This window comes from Nematostella vectensis, chromosome 11 (genome assembly GCF_932526225.1).
Source record: "Nematostella vectensis chromosome 11, jaNemVect1.1, whole genome shotgun sequence".
NCBI lineage: Eukaryota > Metazoa > Cnidaria > Anthozoa > Actiniaria > Edwardsiidae > Nematostella > Nematostella vectensis.
In genome coordinates, this window is record NC_064044.1 from 14,683,910 (window position 1) to 14,711,768 (window position 27,859).

Here is a 27,859-nt window from a genome sequence, read left to right on the forward strand (position 1 = left end):
AGCATTTTGTAAAATGGGTTGCCTGTGTGTAATAAATGGTAACGAGGCTACCAGCCGCCATTTTGGAAAACGTGAGAACTCCGTCCTAAAGTTTGAGACATCTTTCACAAAATGTCGCTTCTAAATAAAAAGAGGAAGCCGTTTCTTGGAGTGTCAGCGCCGTTAGGATATGTACCAGGTCTTGGTAGGGGGTGAGTGTCAAATTTTGTAAAAATCAGAGTGCTAGTCGAGATAATACTATTAAACTTTGTTCTTTCCTTCTTGTATATACTTAAGTGCAGTCGTTCTCGCAAAACTTTACCTCAGTACTTATTTGACTGGCAAGATTTGCGATCTGCAACGTAGAAATAGGCAAGGCTTTGTTTTATTCACTTTGAAGCCGGCCGAACGAACAGTGTGAAGTACTTGTGTTTATATGTGCATGTTTTGATATCTTGCTACAGTGAACTCACATGCCAACATTCAAAGTTAAACCGGAGATTTTGACTTTAGATGCAATTTGTTACTAAACGAAGTTTTAATTCCAATTTTTGCCACTAGAAGGATCTGCCAACACAAAAAAACACCAACAATGTAAATTATTCTTTATTTACACATAGATACAGTTCATTCTGTAATTTGAAAACATCAGTTGTAACATTTATGTTAAACACAGTCTCATAATAAAGTATTGAGTGATACATTTATATTTTGATTTTGATGTAAATACGTACATGTATGAGCTATTGAAAATAAACTCTTGTTATCCTTTTGTAACTAAATATTGTTCGTCAATGTTTTTATGAATAAACAGTAATATTAACTTTTAACACAGCCTCAAGCGGAAAAGGTGCATTTTATAAAGATTCGAAACCAAGAAATTAAAAAAAAAAACAGAAGAAATTTTTTAAAAAAAAGGAGAGAACCATATGTCATTTTTTCAACTGGAGATTAACCTAAAAACCCAGAGTCTCCAGGTGAAAACCAGAGTGTGGGCATGTATTTGAACTTAAAGTATATTGTCAGATTCTACAGTGAAAGTACGATAACGGATTTGAAGAGATCCAATCAATGTAATTAACCAATTGTATCTGCAATTAATAATAATAACAATTACAATAATAATCAACTAATATAATGGCTGCTACTGCATCATGCATCTTAGATGGAAGTTTTATATGAATTGATTTTGTCTTTTTGTCATGTATCAGTGCTACTGGTTTCACTACTCGATCCGATATTGGTCCAGCACGGGAAGCGACAGACATCAGGTGGGTGAGCCTACCGTAATACATATATATCAACTGCAGTTTCCTAGATTTTTCCATAGCTAGATTTCTATGAAACCCATAGCTGTGTTAGTTATAACATGTTTGCAAAACTCTAAATCCAAAAAGAAGGAACTGAATATTCTGCAAGCATGTTTGGTAACATGCTTGAGGATCCAGGGTACTTTGCGGGCGCTCCCAAAGGTCACTACCGCAGGCCACTGGAAAAGTTTCCTATTAATAAGCCAATCATCCTCCGTGACCCAGGGCATCGTGGAGATCGGGCACACAGGGAGCGCGGCGTGAGAAAGGGCAACTGCTCTGTAAAACCCATTTCTAAAAACTAAACCAAACTCGCTCCCTGATTGGTCTCATTTTATAATTAAATTGAAATGAGACCAATTAGAGCGATCCTTGTGAATTTGAAAAGCAGACAGACCTCACGCCTAGAAACACTTCACAAACACCTATAAAACAAAGCCTGGTTGGTTTGGTAAAAGTCTCACAATCAGATTTTGCCTGGAGTCTGCAAAGGGTTGCACGAGCAGGGAGAAACTTGGGCACAATATCCGATCATGTCTTTGGCCGCTCAGCTCCATTATGAATCGGAGAATACCGTAAAATCGATAGGATTATCGAAGAATGGACCACCGACGTATTATTTTCGGAACCAATGTTCTTGTTAGAAATTAACGATCTTGTGCATCATTGCGTTACAAAGTATACAGCAGAAACGTCTTAGTACTTCTAGTCTATGACGATAGGCTTATACTCATTTCGAATGCGTTTGATTTCTTGATCGGAATTATATTGTACATCAAAGGTTAATTAAATAAAGAGTTCAAGTAAAATACCTCAAACTTGACTGAACCCTTGAATTACCTTTCCATAGAATTTTCCCAATATTGTTGGTTGTGTTTAGCATATGGTTTTTCCTTTCCCTCATGATATGTAAATTTCGAGACTGTTTTTACAGGCGCTAATTGGAAAAAGGTGCTAGGTCTAGTCAGGCGACTAATTGGATTAGAGACCCTTTTAGAAATGGGTTTTACAAAGCAGTTGCCCAGGGCGTCTTTCAGCCTGTTTCTTTCCCACGCCACACTTTCTGTATGCCCGATCTCCGCGACGCCCTGGGTCCCGGAGAATGTAAGCCAATTTAAAACTGACAGCCAATGAAATCAAAATTATTCTGACAGAATTAAATACAGTTTCTTTCTTCGAGATGCCAAAATGGAATGTCAGAAATATATTCCTTTCGGTCAGTACACACTAAATTGTGGTCTTATTTTTTATTCGTTTGAACTTTATGAGAAGAAACCCTGTCGTAGAAAAAATATGGAAAACTTAGCTTTTGTTTATGTTATTTTCATGCTGCAGCCCGACACGACAGCAGCTAGGCTTCAGAGTTTCTCTAATTGTACAGAACAAAGTAACTTGATCCATCGAACAGGCAAAGAATTTGTCAGCGATACAAGCGTTGTTAATTAGGATTTACAAGTAAACACTGCTGTGCTGTGCCCTTTTAAAAGGCCCATTCACAGCACAGTATCTCCCAGCGTTTTGGAACTCCAAATAGTTAGAACATTTTTCCAGCGGCTTTTCTGCGGTTGTGACCTTTGGGAGCCCCCGCAAAGTATGCTGGATCCTCGAGCATGGTTTGGTAAATGCTCACAAAAAATTGCGGCAAAAAGCTAACATGAAAGTGTGTTGTGTACACAGGTTTAGCAAAGGCAATTTCCTTTTAAGCAAGCTTTAGTTCTTATTGTATTGTTTAATTATGATGCAGTGATGAGAGACACGGCAAACCAGCTCATCTGCAGCAGAAACAGGAAGATGATGATGATGTAGATCTGAATGAGACTAATTATGATGAGGTAACGCCACCATTACAGAATGGTAGACTTCTTATAAATGCCTCTATCGCATTAAAATTGTCTTCTTATTATAGCCATTATTACTGTACAGTACGATATACTTTATATAAAAGCCATTATTACAGTACGATAGTCTTTTTATAAAAGCCATTATTACAGTACGATATTATTACAGTACGATAGTCTTTTTATAAAAGCCATTATTACAGTATGATAGTCTTTTTATAAAAGCCATTATTACAGTACGATATTATTACAGTATGATAGTCTTTTTATAAAAGCCATTATTACAGTGCGATTGTCTTTTTATAAAAGCCATTATTACAGTGCGATAGTCTTTTTATAAAAGCCTCTATAACAATTGTCTTCTTATAAAAGCCTCTATTAATTACAATATGATTGTCTTCTTATAAAAGCCATTATTGTAGTTTGATTGTCTTTTTATAAATGCCATTATTGTAGGTTGATTGTCTTTTTGTAAAAGCCATAAAAGCAAATTGAACTAGCCACTCTTAGGAAACAATGTTTTACCAGCTTATTTCCTTTGGGTGATAAAAACCTCTAGGTTTACAGTACTTTGTGGTGGTGTTTAGTAGAATTCAGGACATGAAAATACTGTATCATTGGTGATTATTATTTTTATTTTAGAAAGTGCTATATGTATGTGTTCTGAAATTTTATGCTGTTGTGGGCTTGAGAAACTGAAGAATATTCATATAATACAATATTAAGAAAATCCTACACACACAAATCTTAAAAAATCCTTGGGTGAATTTTAGAGGGCCTGTCTATTTTGAAATTATTTCAGCCATACAGTACCTAGTTTTGCCAGCATGAACTCCTACTGTATCTGCTAAGGGAAGCCCTGTCCCCGTCTGCGTGTTTCCCTAATCTTGACCTTTGTAGTGTGAGACTCAAATAAATCCAATCAAATGTCAATGTTATAATGTCACATTAATACAGTTTTCAGGGTATGGCGGCAGTCTGTTCTCTAGCGGCCCCTACGACAAGGATGATGAAGAGGCTGATAGTATCTACGAGTCCATCGATAAAAGAATGGATGACCGCCGCAAGGAAAGAAGGTACAGTATAGATGATACATATACAATGTTAAATACCTTATTGATGCAATAGTAAAACCAGGGAAATTAGTGAATTGTCCTATACGTCAGTGAATGAAATAAAATCCAAATAAAATTCAACGAAAATAAGCCGTTTCTGACAAAGAAAAGTTGCGCAACAACAAATTTACAGTAGTTGTAATTTTTCATGAACTCGATCTCCTTCAAATTCTAGATCCACCACTTTACCACTAATTTCATGCCTCGTTGGGTGCTACTGTACATATAACTCTGGTGTCATCTGGTGCAAAGGATATGCTCCTACATTTGCATTTTATTACTTTATCACAAGTATTTTATCACTTATAACAAGTAGTTTTATCACTTTATCACAAGTATTTGAACAATTCCACATGAGAAACCAAAAAAATGGAAATTTCAAAATTCCATTTCTGAATAATTTTTTTTCACATTTGTACTCTCGTATGTCTAGTTTTGATGAATTCAACATTTTTCCCTAATGCATATTCAGGTAGGGGCACCAAACAATTAGGCCACCAAGGTTTTTGCTGAGTTGATATTTATATTTACTTCAGGGAACAAAAGTTGAAAGAGGAAATGGAGAGGTATCGGCAGGAGAGACCCAAGATTCAGCAACAGTTTTCTGACTTAAAGGTATTGTTCTGTCTCAACCTTTATGATTGCAAATTATTTAATCTAGTCAATAGTTCTCCAAATCTCCAACAACAATACAGAAAGAACTACACAGAAACAAGACAAGCTGTTACAATTATCTTTGAGATAAATAATCTTGTGTAGTCTTGATTGTGTGTTTTAATTTAATCCTCACTTGTACCTTGTACCCTTCAGAGAAAGTTGAATGAGGTGTCAGAAGATGACTGGGTGAACATACCAGATGTTGGAGATTACCGCACCAAGAAACAGAGAAATCCTCGAACAGAAAAGTGAGTCATTCTGTATACATAGCACCCAGGTAGTGAAGCCTGTTAGATTGTATGTTACAGTATACTACAAGAGAGACACAAGGAGAAATTGAAGAAAAGTATTGAAGACATGGCTTTTATTCGTTCTCGTAGGTTTACCCCTGTACCAGACAGTGTTATAAACTCGGCACTTTTAGCAGGTGGGACAGAAAATGCCCTTAGTGGCCGACAACAGGTGAGAAAGGGCACAGTGATAAACAGACTGATGCAGAAATGGTCTGAAAAATGAAAGCAAGGCTTTTGCAAGAAAAGTGTCAATTGTCTTTACTGAGGGTTTGGGATTGAGGATTAAATCAATAGAGGTGTCTTCCTTTGCACTTCAAATCCAGGTTTTCCATTGATGTATAACTGTACATTGTGTTTGTTAAACCTGTCCAGTTAAGATCCGCATGTCGTTTGTTGGTTTGCAGGGTTATTCAAAATGCTAGTTGTTAATGTTTTATCACTAAAGATATACCTGTCTCCCTGTCATTGATTTGTTACTTTGTCTATTGATAGGTTTTAGGCGGCTTTCAGACACCATTTCCAGGTGCTATGACCCCTGGCTATGCCACACCCTCTGCGGATCTGGATCTGATAAAGATCGGAGAGGCTAGGAAGTCCTTGGTTGGTGTAAAGCTTGACCAGGTAAAGATGGTTTAGTGTTAAACTTGGCTAAGTAAAGATACAGTAGTTTGGTGCTCAACATGACCAGGTAGAGATGGCTTGGTTTGTTCATAGCATAACCAAAGTTTACCAAGTAGAATGTCCCCACTCCCCCTGCACCTTGTGATATCTTTGTCTTGATCTCGAGGGTGTTTTCTTCAGGCTTCAGATTCAGTCACAGGCCAGACGGTGGTGGACCCAAAAGGTTACCTGACAGACCTCCAGAGTTTGACTCCAGCAAGCGGCGGAGATATTGGGTAAGGTTATCTGGTTATAGGGTTATCTTTATCGAAGCAAGTATGATTGATTGTCATGTCTTTACCACAGGGATATCAAAAAGGCAAGACTTCTTTTGAAATCAGTCATCACAACAAACCCCCAGCATGCCCCAGGTATGTTACTGATAATTATCCACACAACAGGATACAGTAATAAAACCGTCCATCAGGGTTAAGAACAGAAAACACTTCAAGCAAGCAGGGGTAAAATAGTTTTCAATTGTGTTTTAAATGACTCAAGATCTCTGTTCTTGCCCCAGGTTGGATAGCGGCAGCACGGCTGGAGGAGGTGACAGGGCGCATGCAGGCGGCTAGGAATACCATCATGAAGGGTACAGAGGTCTGTGAGAAGAACGAGGACATTTGGCTAGAGGCTGTCAGGCTACAGGTATGGGTGATTAACATAGAGGTTCTCAAAACTTGATTATTGAGCGCCCAAGTTATCTGAGAAGGAGAATTGAGGTACCCTGCTAGAGGCTGTTTTTTGCCTTGGTTGACATGTAAATTCTCTCAACAGAATGACATACAGAAGCACCCAAATTATCTAGCAAGGAAAATTTTGAATACTGAAATTTTTGCTTTTGGTTGCATTCCAATTTTGATCGAAGGTGTAATTGTCAGTGTTTTCCCTGCACTTTTGCTAAGAAGAATTATGAATTACATTTTATTGGACAATTTTGTGTATAGTATGCAATTGTTGTATTGCTGCTTTTGGTGTTTTTTTTTTTAGCCTCCAGATGCGATGAAGGCCGTCGTGGCGCAGGCAGTGCGTCAACTTCCTCAGTCAGTTCGTCTGTGGATTAAGGCTGCTGCTGTTGAGACTGAAATAGTGGCTAAAAAAAGAGTCTATAGAAAAGGTAACCAAGACAGCGCTGTACGGTACAGGTCTCGAGTAACATACCCTCCACTCGGGAGTGTTAGTCCTCATAAGCCTTCTCAGCACCCAAGAATCGAGACTCGTTCTTTTATACAGTAGCTCGAGTGTCAAAAACAAAAACAAAAACAATGTTGGAAACATGTGTTGTATTCCCTATCAGCCTCGGAGCACATCCCTAACTGTGTGTATTATATTCCCTATCAGCCTCGGAGCACATCCCTAACTGTGTATATTATATTCCCTATCAGCTTTGGAGCACATCCCTAACTGTGTATATTAATATACACCCCTATCAGCTATGGAGCACATCCCTAACTGTGTGTATTATATTCCCTATCAGCTTTGGAGCACATCCTTAACTGTGTATATTATATTCCCTATCAGCCTTGGAGCACATCCTTAACTGTGTGTATTATATTCCCTATCAGCTATGGAGCACATCCCTAACTGTGTGTATTATATTCCCTATCAGCTTTGGAGCACATCCTTAACTGTGTATATTATATTCCCTATCAGCCTTGGAGCACATCCCTAACTGTGTGTATTATATTCCCTATCAGCTATGGAGCACATCCCTAACTGTGTGTATTATATTCCCTATCAGCTTTGGAGCACATCCCTAACTGTGTGTATTATATTCCCTATCAGCCTTGGAGCACATCCCTAACTGTGTGTATTATATTCCCTATCAGCCTCGGAGCACATCCCTAACTGTGTGTATTATATTCCCTATCAGCCTTGGAGCACATCCCTAACTGTGTATATTATATTCCCTATCAGCCTTGGAGCACATCCCTAACTGTGTGTATTATATTCCCTATCAGCCTCGGAGCACATCCCTAACTGTGTGTATTATATTCCCTATCAGCCTTGGAGCACATCCCTAACTGTGTATATTATATTCCCTATCAGCTTTGGAGCACATCCCGAACTGTGTATATTATATTCCCTATCAGCTTTGGAGCACATCCCTAACTGTGTGTATTATATTCCCTATCAGCCTTGGAGCACATCCTTAACTGTGTATATTATATTCCCTATCAGCTTTGGAGCACATCCCTAACTGTGTGTATTATATTCCCTATCAGCCTTGGAGCACATCCCTAACTGTGTGTATTATATTCCCTATCAGCCTTGGAGCACATCCCGAACTGTGTATATTATATTCCCTATCAGCTTTGGAGCACATCCCGAACTGTGTGTATTATATTCCCTATCAGCCTTGGAGCACATCCCTAACTGTGTGTATTATATTCCCTATCGGCCTTGGAGCACATCCCGAACTGTGTGTATTATATTCCCTATCAGCCTCGGAGCACATCCCTAACTGTGTGTATTATATTCCCTATCAGCCTTGGAGCACATCCTTAACTGTGTGTATTATATTCCCTATCAGCTTTGGAGCACATCCCGAACTCTGTGCGTATCTGGAAGGCTGCTGTCGAGCTTGAGGAGCCCGAGGATGCCCGCATCATGCTGAGTAGAGCTGTAGAGTGCTGCCCGACAAGTGTTGAGGTGAGTGTGAATTTTTTGGTATTGCTTCGTAGTGTAGAGTCAGTCAAACCTCGTGCCAACTGCACCCAGCATCGCTAGCACAGTCTCACTCTAGACTCAAGACAGTGGGAGTGTTGGCGCATTACCTGACCGCATCTCGATCACCATGGTGTGCAAACCTCTGGCAGTCTAGGTACTCACATTTTTTAAGAAGGCTTGAGTTCACGTTCACGTTTTTGTACCTTATGCCAATATACATTACGTTGTTGTCTTTTGCGAGAAAGTTCAAAACGATGTCAAAATACAAAAGGGTGTCTCCTTTTATCAATTCAGGACCAAATGAACATCTCATAAGCACATAATTTTTCATTGCCTATGAAACCACACGCTAGTCGAATCGACGATAAGTAGTGCCGCCTAACATAGATAACACCACTGGGTTTAAGTTTTCCGCTTTACAGTCAACTCTGTGGTAATGAGCCTCTCAATGAGCTGTCCTCCCTCTGTAAGGCAGAGGTTGACAAGATTATCACTGTTAAATAGCAAAACGAGATTGCTGTGGTTATCGGCAGTATTGTATGTTTGTATCAGAATATTCTAACACGTTCAGTTTTACTTTTTGCGTCATTTCAGTTGTGGCTGGCGCTAGCAAGATTGGAGACCTATGAAAATGCAAGAAAGGTACGTCAACAATATGCTTTTATACAAACATCATGCTTAAATACAATACTCCATTATTTTTCTCGATTTGTAGTATTCTGAGAGCCCCAAAAAAGATTTCCAAAATGCTAAAACCGCTTCTCACTTTCGTCAATCAAGATTCGAATTTGTAACGTAACACAGTTTGTACGCTCTGATTGGTTAGCGCATTGCTCTAAGGTGCGTAGCATGATTGGAAGCCATCTAAGTGTTGACCAATGAAAACAGCTCTTAAGGCTTTGACTGACGGAAGCTGTCATGTGTTTTGTCTCTTGGAGTTCGCAGATTATTAAAAATCGCATAAAGACACCCACCTTTTTAGTTGCAAATCGTGTGACAAAACTAGTTTCCAAATAGGGCGTTACAAGAAACAGTTGCAATTACAGTTCTAAAATGGCAATGTCTAACACTTTATTATATACACAAATAAAAAAAGGCTGATATTTTCACCTGTTTAGTCTTCGTTGCAACGTTTTTCCATAGTATTGCGTCGCTCTACCTAGTGATCTTGGATTTCGGAAGTGTTAAGGCAGTGTCCCTGCTTAGAAGATTGTAGTTGTTCTGGCAATCTTAAGAAATAGTTTATTGTCAAGTCTTCATTTTAACATTCTAGAAGTTCGAAGTGTGAGAAAGCATTCATAACCATCTGCTGTTTTGGGGGAATTCGTGCAGTATTTGCCTTTTAATTTAGTAAATATTGTGTTTAGTGTTATTTCCAAGGGGTTGGTAAGAGATCTTCAAAGATGTTATAAGCAATTAAGAAGCGCTCCGCTAATCCATTCAAGATGAAATGCAATACTCAAAAAATAGATTTTTAATAATTTGTCTATAGACTTATATTAGTCTCCTGATTACAAAAATGTGTTTCTTTTTAAAATCAAACGAATATTAAATATTTTGTGGATTTTTCCTTATTTTTCTCGGCTTGACCCCGAAAAACACTACAAAATTTGAACCAAGTATCGCTACCTGCCGCGCGGAAAATAAACAGCGCAGAAACACAACAACACCACAGAAGGCAACCAGGATATATACTCTCAATATAATTTTAATCCCGGCTTAATCCAGTTAAAATAGAATATTTGACAGATTTTCTCAAATATAGCCTCGCATCCATCATTTTGCACGATCGTTAAACCGACAAATTGAGGCCTTAAAAGTCGCATCTGGTACATTGCTCTATCAAAAATGGTCATTTTTCCTGAAAAGACAGTCACTTACTAGCCTAGAATCTGAAATAAAATTTTGGGGATAATAAAATCTGGAGCGCTGAGAGAGCCAAGAAGATACAACACTTCACAGGTAATTGACCTTTCAACTTGGTCTAACTATGACACCAACTGCTGAATTCGCAGGGAAATTTGGCTTTTGCAGAAGCTCCCTCCTCGAAACAACGCTGAAAACAAATTTGAGGACCAATAAATATGTGTGTTATTACTTGCATTCTTCGTTGTGCGAGATGATTTAGAAAAAAACACGTATTTGAATGATTATTTGAATAGATCATAACTAGTCTTGCGTAATGTTTGTGTCCAGACAAATCGTAACATAGATCGAAACAACAAAATAAGTGGTTTCGAATTTTTCTCACCTCAGCTTGGGAAAGTACTTGATAGGCATCGCTTTTTATCAATGCTTGTTCCTCTACAAACGCATAAAAACGCTTTTTAACTCGCTTCGGCTTGCGATCTCGGAATGTTTTTCGTGGTGCTTCCATGTGACCGGCAGCGCACACAGGAGTCCCAAAGTTTCCTAAACACAATGCAAAAAAAAAAGAGAGAGAGAGAGAGAGAGAGAGAGAGAGAGAGAGAGAGAGAGAGAGAGAGAGAGAGAAAAGAGAAAGAACAACTAATCAAAAAATCTGATTCCTTATATTGGAATAGAATAAAATACATAATGTCCAACCGTAAGGATTGTTTGAAATTGTAAGTCATCGAATGATGGATTTTATTCCTTGCGGAGCGGAAGTTACACATCTAGTCCTTGTCGGTTACTGTCCAAACCTTTAAATTCCTCAGGTGCTCAACAAAGCTCGCGAGAACATCCCAACTGACAGACTTATTTGGATCACTGCTGCAAAGCTAGAGGAGGCAAATAATAACATGCCCATGGTCGAGAAGATCATCGAAAGAGGTGCGCCAAATCGACACACTTCAAATGTTTATTTTTTTCTTTTGACACTAGGGGCTTATATTGTTCTTTTAAAAACACCACGCTCATGTCTAACTTGTGTGTTTGTAGCGGTGGCTTCACCCATGTCTTACTTGTGTGTTTGTAGCGGTGGCTTCACCCATGTCTAACTTGTGTGTTTGTAGCGGTGGCTTCACCCATGTCTTACTTGTGTGTTTGTAGCGGTGGCTTCGCTCATGTCTAACTTGTGTGTTTGTAGTTGTGGCTTCACCCATGTCTAACTTGTGTGTTTGTAGCGGTGGCTTCACCCATGTCTAACTTGTGTGTTTGTAGCGGTGGCTTCACCCATGTCTTACTTGTGTGTTTGTAGTTGTGGCCTTACTCATATCTAACTTGTGTGTTTGTAGCGGTGGCTTCACTCATGTCTAACTTGTGTGTTTGTAGTTGTGGCTTCACCCATGTCTAACTTGTGTGTTTGTAGCGGTGGCTTCACCCATGTCTAACTTGTGTGTTTGTAGCGGTGGCTTCACCCATGTCTTACTTGTGTGTTTGTAGCGGTGGCTTCGCTCATGTCTAACTTGTGTGTTTGTAGTTGTGGCTTCACCCATGTCTAACTTGTGTGTTTGTAGCGGTGGCTTCACCCATGTCTAACTTGTGTGTTTGTAGCGGTGGCTTCACCCATGTCTTACTTGTGTGTTTGTAGTTGTGGCCTTACTCATATCTAACTTGTGTGTTTGTAGCGGTGGCTTCACCCATGTCTAACTTGTGTGTTTGTAGCGGTGGCTTCACCCATGTCTTACTTGTGTGTTTGTAGTTGTGGCTTCACTCATGTCTAACTTGTGTGTTTGTAGCGGTGGCTTCACCCATGTCTTACTTGTGTGTTTGTAGTTGTGGCTTCACCCATGTCTAACTTGTGTGTTTGTAGCGGTGGCTTCACCCATGTCTAACTTGTGTGTTTGTAACGGTGGCTTCACTCATGTCTAACTTGTGTGTTTGTAGCGGTGGCTTCACTCATGTCTAACTTGTGTGTTTGTAGCGGTGGCTTCACTCATGTCTAACTTGTGTGTTTGTAGCGGTGGCTTAACCCATGTCTAACTTGTGTGTTTGTAGCGGTGGCTTCACCCATGTCTTACTTGTGTGTTTGTAGCGGTGGCTTCACTCATGTCTAACTTGTGTGTTTGTAGCGGTGGCTTCACCCATATCTTACTTGTGTGTTTGTAGCGGTGGCTTCACCCATATCTTACTTGTGTGTTTGTAGCGGTGGCTTCACCCATGTCTAACTTGTGTGTTTGTAGCGGTGGCTTCACCCATGTCTAACTTGTGTGTTTGTAGCGGTGGCCTCACCCATATCTTACTTGTGTGTTTGTAGCGGTGGCTTCACCCATATCTTACTTGTGTGTTTGTAGCGGTGGCTTCACCCATGTCTAACTTGTGTGTTTGTAGCGGTGGCTTCACTCATGTCTAAATTGTGTGTTTGTAGCGGTGGCTTCACCCATATCTTACTTGTGTGTTTGTAGCGGTGGCTTCACCCATGTCTAACTTGTGTGTTTGTAGCGGTGGCTTCACCCATGTCTAACTTGTGTGTTTGTAACGGTGGCTTCACTCATGTCTAACTTGTGTGTTTGTAGCGGTGGCTTCACCCATATCTTACTTGTGTGTTTGTAGCGGTGGCTTCACCCATGTCTAACTTGTGTGTTTGTAGCGGTGGCTTCGCTCATGTCTAACTTGTGTGTTTGTAGCGGTGGCTTCACTCATGTCTAACTTGTGTGTTTGTAGTTGTGGCTTCACCCATGTCTAACTTGTGTGTTTGTAGCGGTGGCTTCACCCATGTCTAACTTGTGTGTTTGTAGCGGTGGCTTCACCCATGTCTTACTTGTGTGTTTGTAGTTGTGGCCTTACTCATATCTAACTTGTGTGTTTGTAGCGGTGGCTTCACCCATGTCTAACTTGTGTGTTTGTAGCGGTGGCTTCACCCATGTCTTACTTGTGTGTTTGTAGCGGTGGCTTCACCCATGTCTAACTTGTGTGTTTGTAACGGTGGCTTCACTCATGTCTAACTTGTGTGTTTGTAGCGGTGGCTTCACCCATATCTTACTTGTGTGTTTGTAGCGGTGGCTTCACCCATGTCTAACTTGTGTGTTTGTAGCGGTGGCTTCACCCATGTCTTACTTGTGTGTTTGTAGTTGTGGCCTTACTCATATCTAACTTGTGTGTTTGTAGCGGTGGCTTCACCCATGTCTAACTTGTGTGTTTGTAGCGGTGGCTTCACCCATGTCTTACTTGTGTGTTTGTAGTTGTGGCTTCACTCATGTCTAACTTGTGTGTTTGTAGCGGTGGCTTCACCCATGTCTTACTTGTGTGTTTGTAGTTGTGGCTTCACCCATGTCTAACTTGTGTGTTTGTAGCGGTGGCTTCACCCATGTCTAACTTGTGTGTTTGTAGCGGTGGCTTCACTCATGTCTAACTTGTGTGTTTGTAGCGGTGGCTTCACCCATGTCTAACTTGTGTGTTTGTAGCGGTGGCTTCACCCATGTCTAACTTGTGTGTTTGTAGCGGTGGCTTCACTCATGTCTAACTTGTGTGTTTGTAGCGGTGGCTTCGCTCATGTCTAACTTGTGTGTTTGTAGCAGTGGCTTCACTCATGTCTAACTTGTGTGTTTGTAGCGGTGGCTTCACCCATGTCTAACTTGTGTGTTTGTAGCGGTGGCTTCACTCATGTCTAACTTGTGTGTTTGTAGCGGTGGCTTCACCCATGTCTAACTTGTGTGTTTGTAGCGGTGGCTTCACCCATGTCTAACTTGTGTGTTTGTAGCGGTGGCTTCACTCATGTCTAACTTGTGTGTTTGTAGCGGTGGCTTCGCTCATGTCTAACTTGTGTGTTTGTAGCGGTGGCTTCACTCATGTCTAACTTGTGTGTTTGTAGCGGTGGCTTCACCCATGTCTAACTTGTGTGTTTGTAGCGGTGGCTTCGCTCATGTCTAACTTGTGTGTTTGTAGCGGTGGCTTCGCTCATGTCTAACTTGTGTGTTTGTAGCGGTGGCTTCGCTCAAGTCTAATGGTGTTGAGATCAATCGCGATCAGTGGATCAAAGATGCCGAAGAGTGCGAGAAGGCACAGAGTGTGGAGACATGCCAAGCCATAATGTGAGTTAACGTATAAATTCTCCTTACTGTAATAGTCCCTTGTATTGATAAAGTTGGGAGAATTCAATTTGAGATCATCCCAAGTTAAATAAACGTATGCCATCACTCTGGTTAGAAACCGATGATAGATTTTTGATCGTGTTCTGGTCGTTTTGCAGTCGTACAGTCATCGGTGTTGGAGTAGAGGAAGAGGATCGTAAACACACCTGGATGGACGACGCCGACAGTGTAAGTCACGTGACTAAGGCAGTCTTTATAATTGTATGCTGCTACAGAAGCCATATTGTCCTCTTCTGGCTTTATGGCTGCGCGGCCGGCTACTTGTCTTTTGATACACTTTTCCCTCCTTTCCCCTTGCAAGTCGCACGTTTTTTTTCGTGTGACACCCCTTTTGCAACTTGTTTTTCTTTTCTCAAAGTCACGCACGCACACTACAACGCACTTCTACTTTCCACGACAAATGTCTTCGGGTCGCAGCAAAAATGTCACGTGTGACATGGTCCGTGCGGCACAATGAAGAAAAATTAAGAAATATTGGGTTGGGGGGGGGGGGGGGGGGGGGCACAGCCACGCTCCTACTGGTCATTTTCTTATAATTTTGAAAAATATTAGGGGGGTCACATATCCCCAGTGCCCCCTGCTACGGCCATGTTTTGGCAAGACAAGTTAAAGGTGCAGTCGACAAGTATTAGTGCAAGAAAATGGTGCATAAAAAGTGGCGGATCGTTCAAATTTATGGAACATTTATTAAATTTGGCACAGTGATAGAGGAACTCACACTGAGCAATTCTGGATATGGACCCACCCCCAAAATGTATACTTACAGTTTAAAATTGGTGGAATTAATTTTCCTTAAAACCTGAATAAAACCAATACTTTTCATGTTACGGTCACAAAACTTAACCCAGTAATGGATATTAACATAAACTACAGTTTAACGAGAAAAAAAAACACGCCCCCTTGATACTTACAGTTTTAGGGGTGGAATATTTTTTTTCCTTTAATCAGCATTAAAACCAATACTATTTATTGTAATGTTGCGTAGTAGCGTGCCCGCGCTATGTTGTTATACTTGTTCTATGGCTGCTCGCATGGCCTACTTAGCCTTTTTACACTTTTTTCCCGTCCTCAAGTGCGTGGCTAACGGTGCGTACGAGTGTTCCCGTGCTATCTACGCGCATGCGCTCACGGTCTTCCCCAGCAAGAAAAGCGTCTGGCTTCGTGCTGCTTACTTCGAGAAGAACTACGGTACAAGGTGAGTCCCACATGTACAAGAAATACATCAATAAAAACTAAAGTGCAATATAAGAACTACGGTACAAGGTGAGTCCCACATGTACAAGAAATACATCAATAAAAACTAAAGTGCAATATAAGAACTACGGTACAAGGTGAGTCCCACATGTACAAGAAATACATCAATAAAAACTAAAGTGCAAAAGAAATAAATCAATAGTAATAACTACACGGTACAAGGTGAGTCCCACATGTACAAGAAATACATCAATAAAAACTAAAGTGCAAAAGAAATAAATCAATAGTAATAACTACACGGTACAAGGCGAGTCCCACGTGTAAAAGAAATACATCAATAATCAAAGTGCAAAAGAATAACTACACGGTACACGATGAGTCCCACATGTACAAGAAATAAATCAATAATCAAAGTGCAAAAGAATAACTACACAGGACAGATGACTCCCACATGTACAAGAAATACATTAATAATAACAAAAGTGCAATATAAGAACTACACGGTACACTATGAGTCCCACATGTACAAGAAATAAATCAATAATAACAAAAGTGCAAAAAACTAAATTTTCTGTTACCCATAATTTACTCAATAATCTGCCTCGTGTCCGGAATATATCTTTTTGGTACTCGTAGGCTACCCCTTGATGTAGTTATCTTGGTACGATAAACTTAACGAGCTACCGCGCTTGTCCTACGTTGTTATTGTATACATCACGTACAAACAACTAAAAAGCGACATTCAAAATTATTTCTGGTACTTTCATAAGAATCGCGCCGATGTCGTCTTTTTATAAGCATGTTTCAGATTTGGTATGGAGAATAGATGCAATGCATCATGTGTAGGGCGGGATAATATCCCCTTTCAACTATTTGCATAATCTTCATCCTCGACTAATGGAAGAGCCCATTTAATTCTCATGTTCCTTCTTTTGTAGGGAGTCTTTAGAGTCTCTTCTTCAGAGTGCGGTCAAGCACTGCCCCAAGGCGGAGGTGTTGTGGCTGATGGGGGCAAAGTCAAAGTGGATGGCGGTATGTGGAGAAACATTAGGAGATTAGGGAATCATAGGTGACCCAGTATGTTAGCGCGTCAGCGTATCGGGCCTCTCACCACAGGTGACCCAGTATGTTAGCATGTCAAGCGTATGGGGCCTCTCACCACAGGTGACCCAGTATGTTAGCATGTTAAGCGTATGGAGCCTCTCACCACAGGTGACCCAGTGTGTTAGCGCGTCAGGGTATGGGGTCTCTCACCACAGGTGACCGAGTGTGCTAAGGTTCCAAGAAAAGCTAAGGTTCTAACGATCTTAGTTTTTAGGGCTATCTAGGTTTTAGGCAATGTAAGGTTTCAAGCCGAGCTAAGGTTTAAGGCAAGGTAAAGTTTTAAGGCAGTCTCAGATTTTAAGGCGAGTAAAGGTTGTAAGGTGAGAGTTAGGACATGCTCAGACTGAGGCTTTGGCGTATCCACTGAGGCTTTGCAATATTATATATGATAAAATAATTGTTACCTATGGCGTTGTTGTGACTGTGAGCATAGCCAGTTACAGCCACGACCCACCCTACTGGTGATTTTCTTCCAATTTTAAAAAATATTTGGGGGGGGGCACGTGCCCCCCACACCCCCTGCTACGGCCCTGGTGAATTTTAATCATCTTGCTGTTTTTATTCTCTGCTTGACAGAATGACATCCCATCTGCTCGGTCCATCCTGGCGCTAGCTTTCCAAGCTAATCCCAACAGTGAGGAGATTTGGTTGGCGGCCGTGAAGCTGGAAAGTGAGAACAACGAGGATCAAAGAGCCAGGTATAGCTCTTAAGGATAGTGGAAAGGGTCGTCTACCGGTTCTTGTACGTCGTGACGGGCGAAAATTTAACGAAATATTGCGAATAATAAATCGTTTAAAGCTAAAAAAACGTAGAATACGACCATATATCTACATTTAGTGATTTCTGAATACTGTATAATGTGCATCCCAAAAACTGACAAAACAGGTGGTGTTTACATACCAAGCTATTGGACCACAGGGATACCACTTGAAACCAGCCCAACCGCAGAGTATCATTCAGCACACACCAAAATCGTGTCTTCGAATTTTGATTGGTTGTTTTGTTCGAAAGGATATGGTTTTCAAAGTCGTGTGACGTTTTGATACCCGGTTTTCATTACATAACAGTTTATAACGTGGCAAAAAGAACGATACACGATGGCAAGATATTCATCTCAAGTTATCGACTAAGACATGCGCTCTCTATGATGAATTTCGTTGGTCCAATAGCTTCCTAAAGCACGCAGATTGAAGCGAAACTCATTGCAGAGTTATTCGCTGCTTAAGCTATGTAAACATAAGAGCGATTATGTGGCAATCTGTCAATACTCCATTCAGCGCCGACCAATCACGAGCAAGCTCCCTGGTGATAAGAAGGGAAGTTAGCTGTTTATCACTGGGAATTACTTTAAACTTACAGAAATAAGCTGACATATTCCTTTCTATGGACTCAATACGTCGGATTGGTAATGTTGAATGTAGATTTGAGTTACAAAATTCAACATCACTAGACGGAGTTCTAACAGGATAAAGAGGATTGGTCTTGCCTTTGTGCATGTTTGTTGTGAGCAAAAAAGTATGTTTATCTTATGATTAGAAGTAATGCTTTAGAACTTTTAATAAAATTGTTTTGGGAAATGATAAAGCATTCTGTCATTAAGCGAAATTCCACTTAATCGAAAATAGCGTAAACAATTCTTCTCTTCTATCGTCATCTTTTTCGTCATTATCATACTGTTACCATAATGCCTTTTCTGCCTGCCTCTTAACGGAATTCTTTTCGCCACAGGAAGCTGCTACAGAGAGCGCGCATGAACGCTTGTACCGCAAGGGTAGGTTACAAATTCTCTTATAAGACCCTTTGCTTTGTCTTGTGGAAAAAAACCCTCGTGAAATTCCTACTTGTGTTTTACGCTGGGCATGAGACTGTAGTTCCTAAAATATACGTGTCTAGGCCAACGTTGCGTTACGTGTTTAGGCCCACATTGCGTTACGTGTTTGACGTTGCATTATACTTCCGGCTTGCGGTACTTTATATTTACTGACATTGAGTAACATGTGTAGAATGACGTTGCGTGACAAGCTCAGGGTGACGTTGCGTTACGTGTCAAGGCTCACATTGTGTTACCTGTTTAGGCTGTTCTTACGTAACATGTTTAGACTGACGTTGCGTTACATGTTTCGGCTGACGTTGCGTTACGTGTTTAGGCTGACGTTGCGTTACGTATAAGCCTGGCATTTTGGTACTTGATTGATGTTTCGTTGCGTATCTCTTTAGGTCATGATGAAGTCTATCAAGCTTGAATGGGTTCTTGGAAATATACCTGAGGTAAGAGTTGCATACAATACCGGTCACGCAATGCTGCATACAATACCCGTCACGCAATGCTACATACAATACCGGTCACGCAATGCTGCATACAATACCGGTCACGCAATGCTACATACAAGACCCGTTATGTAATGCTGCATACAATACCGGTCACGCAATGCTACATACAAGACCCGTTATGTAAGGCTTCATACAATAACCGTTACCTATTGCTGCATACAATACTCGTTACGTAATGTTGCATCCAATGCCCGTTATCTATTGCTGCATACAATACCCGTTACGTAATGCTGCATAAATTACCCGTTACGTAATGCTGCATTCAATACCCATTACGTAATGCTGCATACAATACCCATTACGTAATGCTGCATACAATACCCGTTACGTAATGCTGCATACAATACCCGTTACGTAACGCTGCATACAATACCCGTTACGTAATGCTTCATACAATACCCGTTACCTATTGCTGCATACAATACCCGTTACGTAATGCTGCATACAATACCCGTTACGTAACACTGCATACAATACCCGTTACGTAATGCTGCATACAATACCCGTTACATAACGCTGCATACAATACCCGTTACGTAATGCTGCATACAATACCCGTTACGTAAGGCTGCAACAATACCCGTTACGTAATGCTGCATACAATACCCGTTACGTAACGCTGCATACAATACCCGTTACGTAATGCTGCATACAATACCCGATACATAACGCTGCATACAATACCCGTTACGTAATGCTGCATACAATACCTGTTACGTAACGCTGCATACAATACTCGTTACGTAATGCTGCATACAATACCCGTTACGTAACGCTGCATACAATACCCGTTACGTAATGCTGCATTCAATACCCGTTACGCAATGCTGCATACAACACCCGTTACGTAATGCTGCATACAACACCCGTTACGTAATGTTGCATCCAATAGCCGTTACGTAATGCTGCATACAATACCCGTTACGTAAGGCTGCAACAATACCCGTTACGTAATGCTGCATACAATACCCGTTACGTAACGCTGCATACAATACCCGTTACGTAATGCTGCATACAGTACCCGATACATAACGCTGCATACAATACCCGTTACGTAATGCTGCATACAATACCTGTTACGTAACGCTGCATACAATACTCGTTACGTAATGCTGCATACAATACCCGTTACGTAACGCTGCATACAATACCCGTTACGTAATGCTGCATTCAATACCCGTTACGCAATGCTGCATACAACACCCGTTACGTAATGCTGCATACAACACCCGTTACGTAATGTTGCATCCAATACCCGTTACGCAATGCTGCATACAATACCCGTTACGCAATGCTGCATACAATACCCGTTACGTAACGCTGCATACAATACCCGTTACGCAATGCTGCATACAATACCCGTTACGCAATGCTGCATACAATACCCGTTACGCAATGCTGCATACAACACCCGTTACGTAATGCTGCATACAACACCCGTTACGTAATGTTGCATCCAATAGCCGTTACGTAAGGCTGCAACAATACCCGTCAGGCAATACTTCAATACCGGTCACGCAATGCTGCATACAATACCCGTTACGTAATGCTACATTCCAAACCCGTCACGCAGTGCTCCCTACAATTTCAATCTGCAGGCATCTTAACCCGGGAAGAAGTGCAACAATTTGAAAAAAATATGGGAAAATGTTATAAATAAGAATCCGAACACAGGATGCCCAACTCTCCAAAAAGGCTAGAAAAGCTCTCTTTTGTCTTTTTTTCTTAATGACTGTTGTTCGTCCACCTGGGACTTAAATGATGGGATAAAATATAGTGATGTTCAATTGTGAGTTTCAGTTTTGTTCAAGCGCGTTAAAACATCTCGGATGTGCTAAAAACCCCGAGGCCGGCCGTCTCTCCCCCTCCATCCGTACCAGGTCTTGTGCGACCAGTCAATTAAACGTACCAGTAATTTCTCCATAGGCAAACAAGCTACTAGACGAGGCCGTGCAGAAATACCCAGACTTTGCTAAGGTACCGTGGACTCATTTGCCTTGCAATTGCGTCATCCGTGACAGGTTTAACCGGTTTATATCGTTCATTGTAGTTGTGGATGATGAAAGGGCAGCTACAGGAGCAAGAAAAAAACCTTCCAGAGGCCAGGGAGGCCTACAAGACAGGGGTTAGTACAGAAAGGGTTGGACCGAGGCCAGGGAGGCCTACAAGACAGGGGAAAGTACAGAAAGGGTTGAACCGAGTCCAGAGCGGCCTAAGAGACAGGGGAAAGTATAGAAAGGGTTGAACCGAGGCCAGGGAGGCTTACAAGACGGAAAAATACAGAAAGGGTTGGACCGAGGCCAGGGAGGCTTACAAGACAGGGTAAGTACAGAAAGGGTTGGACCGAGCCCAGGGAGGCCTACCAGACAGGGTAAGTACTGAAAGGGTTGAACCGAGTCCAGGGAGGCTTACACGACAGGGGAAAGTACAGAAAGGGTTGAACCGAGTCCAGGGAGGCCTACAAGACAGGGGAAAGTACAGAAAGGGTTGAACCGAGGCCAGGGAGGCCTACAAGACAGGGGAAAGTACAGAAAGGGTTGAACCGAGGCCAGGGAGGCCTACAAGACAGGGGAAAGTACAGAAAGGGTTGAACCGAGTCCAGAGCGGCCTACAAGACAGGGGAAAGTACAGAAAGGGTTGACAAGAGGGCAGGGAGGCCTACAATACAGGGTAAAGTACAGAAAGGGTTGATAAGAGGCCAGGGAGGCCTGCAATACAGGGGAAAGTACAGAAAGGGTTGACAAGAGGCCAGGGAGGCTTACAATACAGGGTAAAGTACAGAAAGGGTTGAACCGAGGCCAGGGAGGCTAACAAGACAGGGGAAAGTACAGAAAGGGTTGAACCGAGTCCAGAGCGGCCTACAAGACAGGGGAAAGTACAGAAAGGGTTGACAAGAGGCCAGGGAGGCTTACAAGACAGGGAAAGTACAAAAAGGGTTGACAAGAGGCCAGGGAGGCCTACAATACAGGGTAAAGTACAGAAAGGGTTGAACCGAGGCCAGGGAGGCCTGCAATACAGGGGAAAGTACAGAAAGGGTTGACAAGAGGCCAGGGAGGCTTACAAGACAGGGGAAAGTACAGAAAGGGTTGACCAGAGGCCAGGGAGGCTTACAAGACTGGAATAAGTAAAGAAATAAGCTTGTTGCTGCTAATCTGCGGTAATTTAGAATAAGTTGTAGTTCTCAATCTTGCTGTTGGTATATGTGAACCCCATATGTTACCCGTCGTCCACAGGTCAAGAAATGCCCCACCTCTATCCCTCTGTGGCTGCTTTTGTCCCGCTTGGAGGAAAAGACAGGTCAGGCTACGAAAGCACGCTCTGTGTTAGAACAAGGAAGACAGAGAAACCCGAAGAGTCCTGAACTCTGGTAAGACCTTACATCGTGCCCAAAACAACTAAAATTACCAGTGTAAGGAAAATTGAAGGGCTGGGTTAGAGAAAGATACAGAAGCCCTGGGAATTCGAAGAGCCGACAGGAAGCCCTGGGAATTCGAAGAGCCGACAGGAAGTCTTAACAGTCAACTGTCACTCAAAGCCCCCGCAGTGACATGGGTTTCTTTCCCGATTGCATTGATTTTATTGTCTCACATACTAAGAGGGGAAAGGTAGACATTAATGACCTGTTACAACACTCAGGCTTGAAGCAGTGCGAATTGAGACCCGTGGAGGCAGGAAAGATTTCGCAAGAACGCTAATGGCTAAAGGTGCGGTCTTATAAACTTGTGCATTTGTCTCTATGCTCAACACTATAATAACTCAAATAACTTTCCTTATTTGTCAGCAATGCAAGAATGCCCAACCGCGGGGGTCCTGTGGTCAGAGGCGATTTTCATGGAGCCCCGGCCCCAGCGTAAGACTCGTAGTGTGGACGCTCTGAAGCGCTGTGAACACGATGTGCACGTACTTCTTGCCGTCGCAAAGTAAGCCGCAGGTAACATGTGGTTTGAGTACAGCACAGTGTTTACAAGCTGATGTGTTTCCATTCCAGGTTGTTTTGGAGCGAGCGGAAAGTGAGCAAAGCACGGGATTGGTTTAACAGGTAGGTCACCCCCGCCTCTCCCCTCCCCCTCCCTGCCCAGAAATGGCCTGCCTTCAAAGCTGAAGTAAAAATGGCGCGATAGCTCAGTGGTACGGGCTTTGTCTCTCAAGCAAGAGAATCAGGGTTCAAACCCAGGTCAGGTCAACTTGGGACCTTTTTCTCAGTAAGAATCTGGCTCTTTTCATTTTGGACTGTGAATCTCTCAGGGAAGGAAGTTAAGCCGGAGATCTCGCCTCTCACCGCACATCTTAAACCCTGTATTGGGTACGTAGAAGAACCGCTGGGGACGCTGGCCCGTGGTACCATCTTCAGTGACAGTGCTTACACACAAACTCACTCTCATGAGTAGAAAGTGCCCCCCCCCCCCCCTCTCTCAGAGCATTTAGAGGGTTCCCCTTAGCCTCGAACGCCTCTCTATTAAGTAGCCAGTAGCTCTCACTATGTTCAGAGATGTTCGAGGCTCTGGAGCGAGGGTACTTTGTCATTCGTTCATCATTTATTTTGTATCATTGCTTGACAGGGCTGTGAAACTGGACCCGGATTTCGGCGACGCCTGGGCGTATTTCTATCGCTTTGAGCTACAGCATGGCACCGAGGTAATAGGATTATTCTTTTGTTACCCTCTTTAACGCTTTAAGCTACAGAACGGCACCGAGGTAATAGGGTCATTCTTTTGTTACTCTTTTTATCGCTTTGACCTGCAGCACGGGACCGAGGTAATAGGGTCATTCATTTGTTACCCTCTCTATTGCTTTGACCTGCAGCACGGCACCGAGGTAATAGGGTCATTCTTTTGTTACCCTCTCTATCGCTTTAAGCTACAGCACGGCACCGAGGTAATAGGGTCATTCATTTATTACCCTCTCTATCGCCCTCTCTATCGTTAAACTTTTTGCGTGACGGGCGCAGTAATTTTCAAGCAGTCATTTCTGAAGTTATTTCTACCAGTCTTTTCCTTGTTTATTTTGCTTGAATTGGCACTCAAAAAAGTCACGTGATCAGTGCAAGTCCCTGTTACAAATATCAAACTAGGTATAAGACTAATATTATTTTATCTCTGCGATAGATTTAAAAAGGCAGTGTCATGGTAAGAGCTTTTCAATAGCTTTCCAGCCCGGACACAATGAATTTTAGTCAAATTCTTATATTGACTTATGAGCCTTTGGTAAATGTGGGAGACTAAAATTCAAAGGAAATGACCACAAACTGTCAAAAACATAGTTTTGAATAAAATATTGCATATTATTTTAACAAGGCATTGACAAATTAAAGTTTGACTGTTTATAGATAATTAAAAGCGCAGTGCCATGACGCTGCCCCTTTAATGTCAATACACTATTCGCAAATCTCGGGTCGAGTGGCATTGTGGTCAGGTTTCCAACTTTTAGGGAGACGATCAAGTGCAGGTTTTAAGGATTTGACTGGACATTCCCACCCCCTAAATGCCGTGCTTTTAGCATATATTTGCTAGTATTTGGATCCAACCCGATATCTTCTCATTCGATCTGGGGGCACAGTTACTTCTTAAGCATAAGTTTGCGTGAGCTGACGATAAGTTTGCGTGAGCTGACGATAAGTTTGCGTGAGCTGACGATAAGTTTGCGTGAGCCTTCTATAGCTTTATACAGCAAACAATGTAAACAACCTAAACAGAATATCGCACACGAAATAATTCAGAAATTAACCGTAGTTTTAAGATCATTTATTAAAAATATTCAATCGTTCGAAACAAGTCGAGTCTGAGACTTTGACTTTGTACTATGTGTCTCCGTCTTTGGCATAACACTAACAATAGAATAACAGAGACGACGGGAGAAATTGAAAGCGCTCCAAACAGTTAAGAATAGCAATTTCTGGCAAAATTATACAGCCGCATGGGTAAGTATGATCATATAAGTATTATATTACAACGTTCGAACGTTTGTTCAGTTGTGAAGTCAGAGGGTTAATATTCGCTTGAGCAGTTTAAACTCGACTTGTTCCTATCTCGTAGAATCTGTTCCTCTTTTGCCAACAAAAGAAAACGTTTTTACGCAAATTAAATCAGAACAGTTAAGAAGCACGAAAATAGGTGCGAAAAATGTCAACTCCCAGTCAAATATTTAAAGCACAACGCTCGATTCGTTCCCCTTTGCAGACCGTCCACAGTGCAACGCGACCCAAGATTCGCGAATCCCGTAAACAGCACGAACGTGATCAATTATAGGATAGTAAGGGTCAAAAAATGAAAAAAAGGCTGAGATAAGATTTCAGTTTGTTATCATCTTCTTTGAAAATAAGTTTATTTTAATAAAAAGTCGCTCCTTTAGTAATCCCGTGTTTGTATTGTATCTTTATATCTGGCTGCGACATCGTCTAGCCTCATTGTGTCTCTGCTAAAATTCATTTTTATAACCACGGGATTCTTTCCCACTTAAGACATACCCAGTTGTCCTTTGTAATGATATTGATAAGCACTTTAATTAAAGACAAAATATGAGTATCCAGCGTAATATGAAAGATATCCTTCAGTTATTACATTTTTAGACATTTTTTAAATCATTGCCATCGTTGATTTTCGTTTATTTTTCCCAGTGTTCGTAAAATAATGAATGTTACTTATTCCTCACTATTCATCCCATTTACAAAGCAACTCTTCCTGTAATTATAGTTAGATATATTTAATAAAAGGAAATAAACAAATATATATTTTCTTTTAAAAAAAAGAGGAATTGATGTTTTTGGCTTCCAACGGCTTGTTTTGATTACATATTTTGATTTCTCGCAGTCGTTTTGTCGAAGTTGAAAGGAGACAACTCTCCGACAAGTCTATTCTTATTACTTAAGGTGCTAGCTTCAGAGGGTTTCAGGGGTTCTAGCTTGACCACTGCTCTAAGCCACCAAAACACTTGGTGCCAGTAAAGTTGTCTAAGTGTTGTCTAATATCGTCATGTTTTTAACGAAAGGCTGCTTGGTGCGCCCTTCCGTGATGTTTGCTTATCACCCGCTGCGCATGTTATGATGGTTTTACTCCCCCAATAAAATATGGAATTTTGAGCGATAAGCAACCGCTAGACGAGAGAACCGGTTACTGGCGCGACGAGCACTGTGGGGTGGCATCGCGACCGCGGTATCTGCAGCTCAGTGGCTTTGACTATGGTAACAATGTTTCACTAAGTGTCCCTAATCCCAACCTTAACCATTACTTTAGTGAAACAAATATGAAGGATCTACGTTGGTCACCGTTATCCCCGTCACGGCTACAGGAATGACGGTAGACAGCGAAAAACTAAAAATCGGCGCGTTTATGTCCTGTAACTTAATTCGGCCGTCATCACTATGTATTAGGGGTCTTACGTAACGACATAGGCGACGGTGCAAGAACAGAGCGCGCGCTCATCGATATTCATTCCCAAACGACCTGCAAACAAGGCAAAGATTTTGTGCGCAAGTGTGTAAAACTTACGCGCTGACCATGTACTATCTGTTGCAGGCTCAACAGGAAAGCGTATCGCATAAGTGCGTGCAAGTGGAGCCGCATCATGGCGAGGTTTGGTGCGCTGTGTCCAAAGCCATCCCCAACTGGCGGCTCAAGACAAAAGACGTCTTGCCTCTGGCAGCTAGGTCTCTTAAACCGATAGAGAAGGAATAACGAATGTCTACCTGTGGTAAATAGTTACAACAGTCTGGGGTCCCTGTGGTCACGTGCACTAGATGCCCGACCAAAGTCGTCCTTAACCGGGGCGAATAGAGAAAGAACCAAGGGTCTTCATGTCGTATTCTCCACCAGACCGCGATCCCTGTGGTGTCAGGGTTATGCACGAGCTACTGTGGTGACAAAATAAATGCTTTGTCCTTTGCTCACGAGCTACCTAAGTTGAAAATTAACATCGATTTTGGGCTAGCTGTGGGCACAGGTGCTGGTTACCTGTGATCATCCAAAGATCTGGGATCTCTGTGTTCGGTCTCGCGTTTCCGCTCTGCTTGGGCTTCCTGTGGCACCTCGACCTTATCTGTGATTCCTGTAGAATGCATAGTGTGCAGTAGTGTCCAGCGAACAGTAACGATTATTTGCAAATAGAAAGACAAAGTAACCTCCATACCATTTGTTACGACAACGCGGCATACTGCATTGTAAATAGCACTTCCATACTTGATAATAAACCCTTTTCGTTGTGAATTTTGTCTAGAGAATCCCTTAGGGTCATGCACGCACGCTGGCTTTTCGTTCTTCGCAGAAGCCGTAGTTCAGCCCTTACCATTACACAGAAGACTTTCCTCAAACTCTCTCTAAATTGAACTATATGGCTAATGATTTTTATTCATTATTAATAACCCATTGGTGTTTATAAGTTACTGATTCTATAGCCCTTCATTTTGGCGATTTTCTTCAAGAACTAGATATTACTCGTCCGGCTTGTGATTTCTGTGCGTACTCTTTTTTCAAAAGGAATTTCTAGTTTTCAGTTCGGGCTGGGTCATTCTTATTTTTTGGAGCATTTAACTCATTGACCCCCCAACCGGCCTGTACCGGCCTTGAGAAGTACCCACCACCCAAAAAATTTATAAATGCAATAAAGATACTCAGGCATCTGTCTAAGGGATAAATGGTCTTGAAGATATGCATCCACCCAAGGTGATAGCAACTACTCTTTAGCCAAATAATAGCTCGGTTTCTTTGACAAATTTCAAATCGAAA

At 41.7% G+C, this 27,859-nt stretch overlaps 1 protein-coding gene and 1 long non-coding RNA gene across 2 annotated transcripts; one reads left to right on the top strand and one right to left on the bottom strand.

Moving 5' to 3' along the window:
• The first annotated feature begins 34 nt into the window (after nt 1-34).
• On the top strand, nt 35-27,340 carry LOC5504379 (pre-mRNA-processing factor 6). The gene is made up of 30 exons (XM_048734701.1): nt 35-191; nt 1,191-1,250; nt 3,034-3,121; nt 4,085-4,203; nt 4,779-4,857; nt 5,053-5,147; nt 5,280-5,361; nt 5,685-5,813; nt 5,994-6,088; nt 6,159-6,223; nt 6,370-6,497; nt 6,840-6,966; nt 8,383-8,501; nt 9,114-9,161; nt 11,198-11,312; nt 14,344-14,452; nt 14,611-14,680; nt 15,586-15,707; nt 16,645-16,738; nt 17,387-17,508; nt 18,540-18,582; nt 19,029-19,079; nt 21,069-21,119; nt 21,193-21,267; nt 22,376-22,509; nt 22,779-22,846; nt 22,924-23,062; nt 23,131-23,181; nt 23,702-23,777; nt 26,654-27,340. Exons 1-30 carry the CDS (start codon nt 112-114, stop codon nt 26,810-26,812), a joined length of 2,793 nt encoding a protein of 930 aa, XP_048590658.1. The 5' UTR covers nt 35-111; the 3' UTR covers nt 26,813-27,340.
• Nucleotides 10,080-10,945, bottom strand: LOC125573889. Its single transcript, XR_007314249.1, has 2 exons — nt 10,771-10,945; nt 10,080-10,575 (listed from the first exon to the last, which is right to left on the bottom strand). It is a non-coding gene; the product is annotated as an uncharacterized LOC125573889 (long non-coding RNA).
• Nucleotides 27,341-27,859: the final 519 nt, after the last annotated feature.

Bases quoted from the DNA above. Each gene is read 5' to 3' on its own strand.
- LOC5504379 (XM_048734701.1), top strand. From the start codon at position 112: ATGTCGCTTCTAAATAAAAAGAGGAAGCCGTTTCTTGGAGTGTCAGCG. The intron at 6,967-8,382 runs GTAACCAAGACA...ATTCCCTATCAG, and splicing joins AAAAAGAGTCTATAGAAAAG to CTTTGGAGCACATCCCGAAC. The intron at 23,063-23,130 runs GTAAGCCGCAGG...TTTCCATTCCAG, and splicing joins GTACTTCTTGCCGTCGCAAA to GTTGTTTTGGAGCGAGCGGA.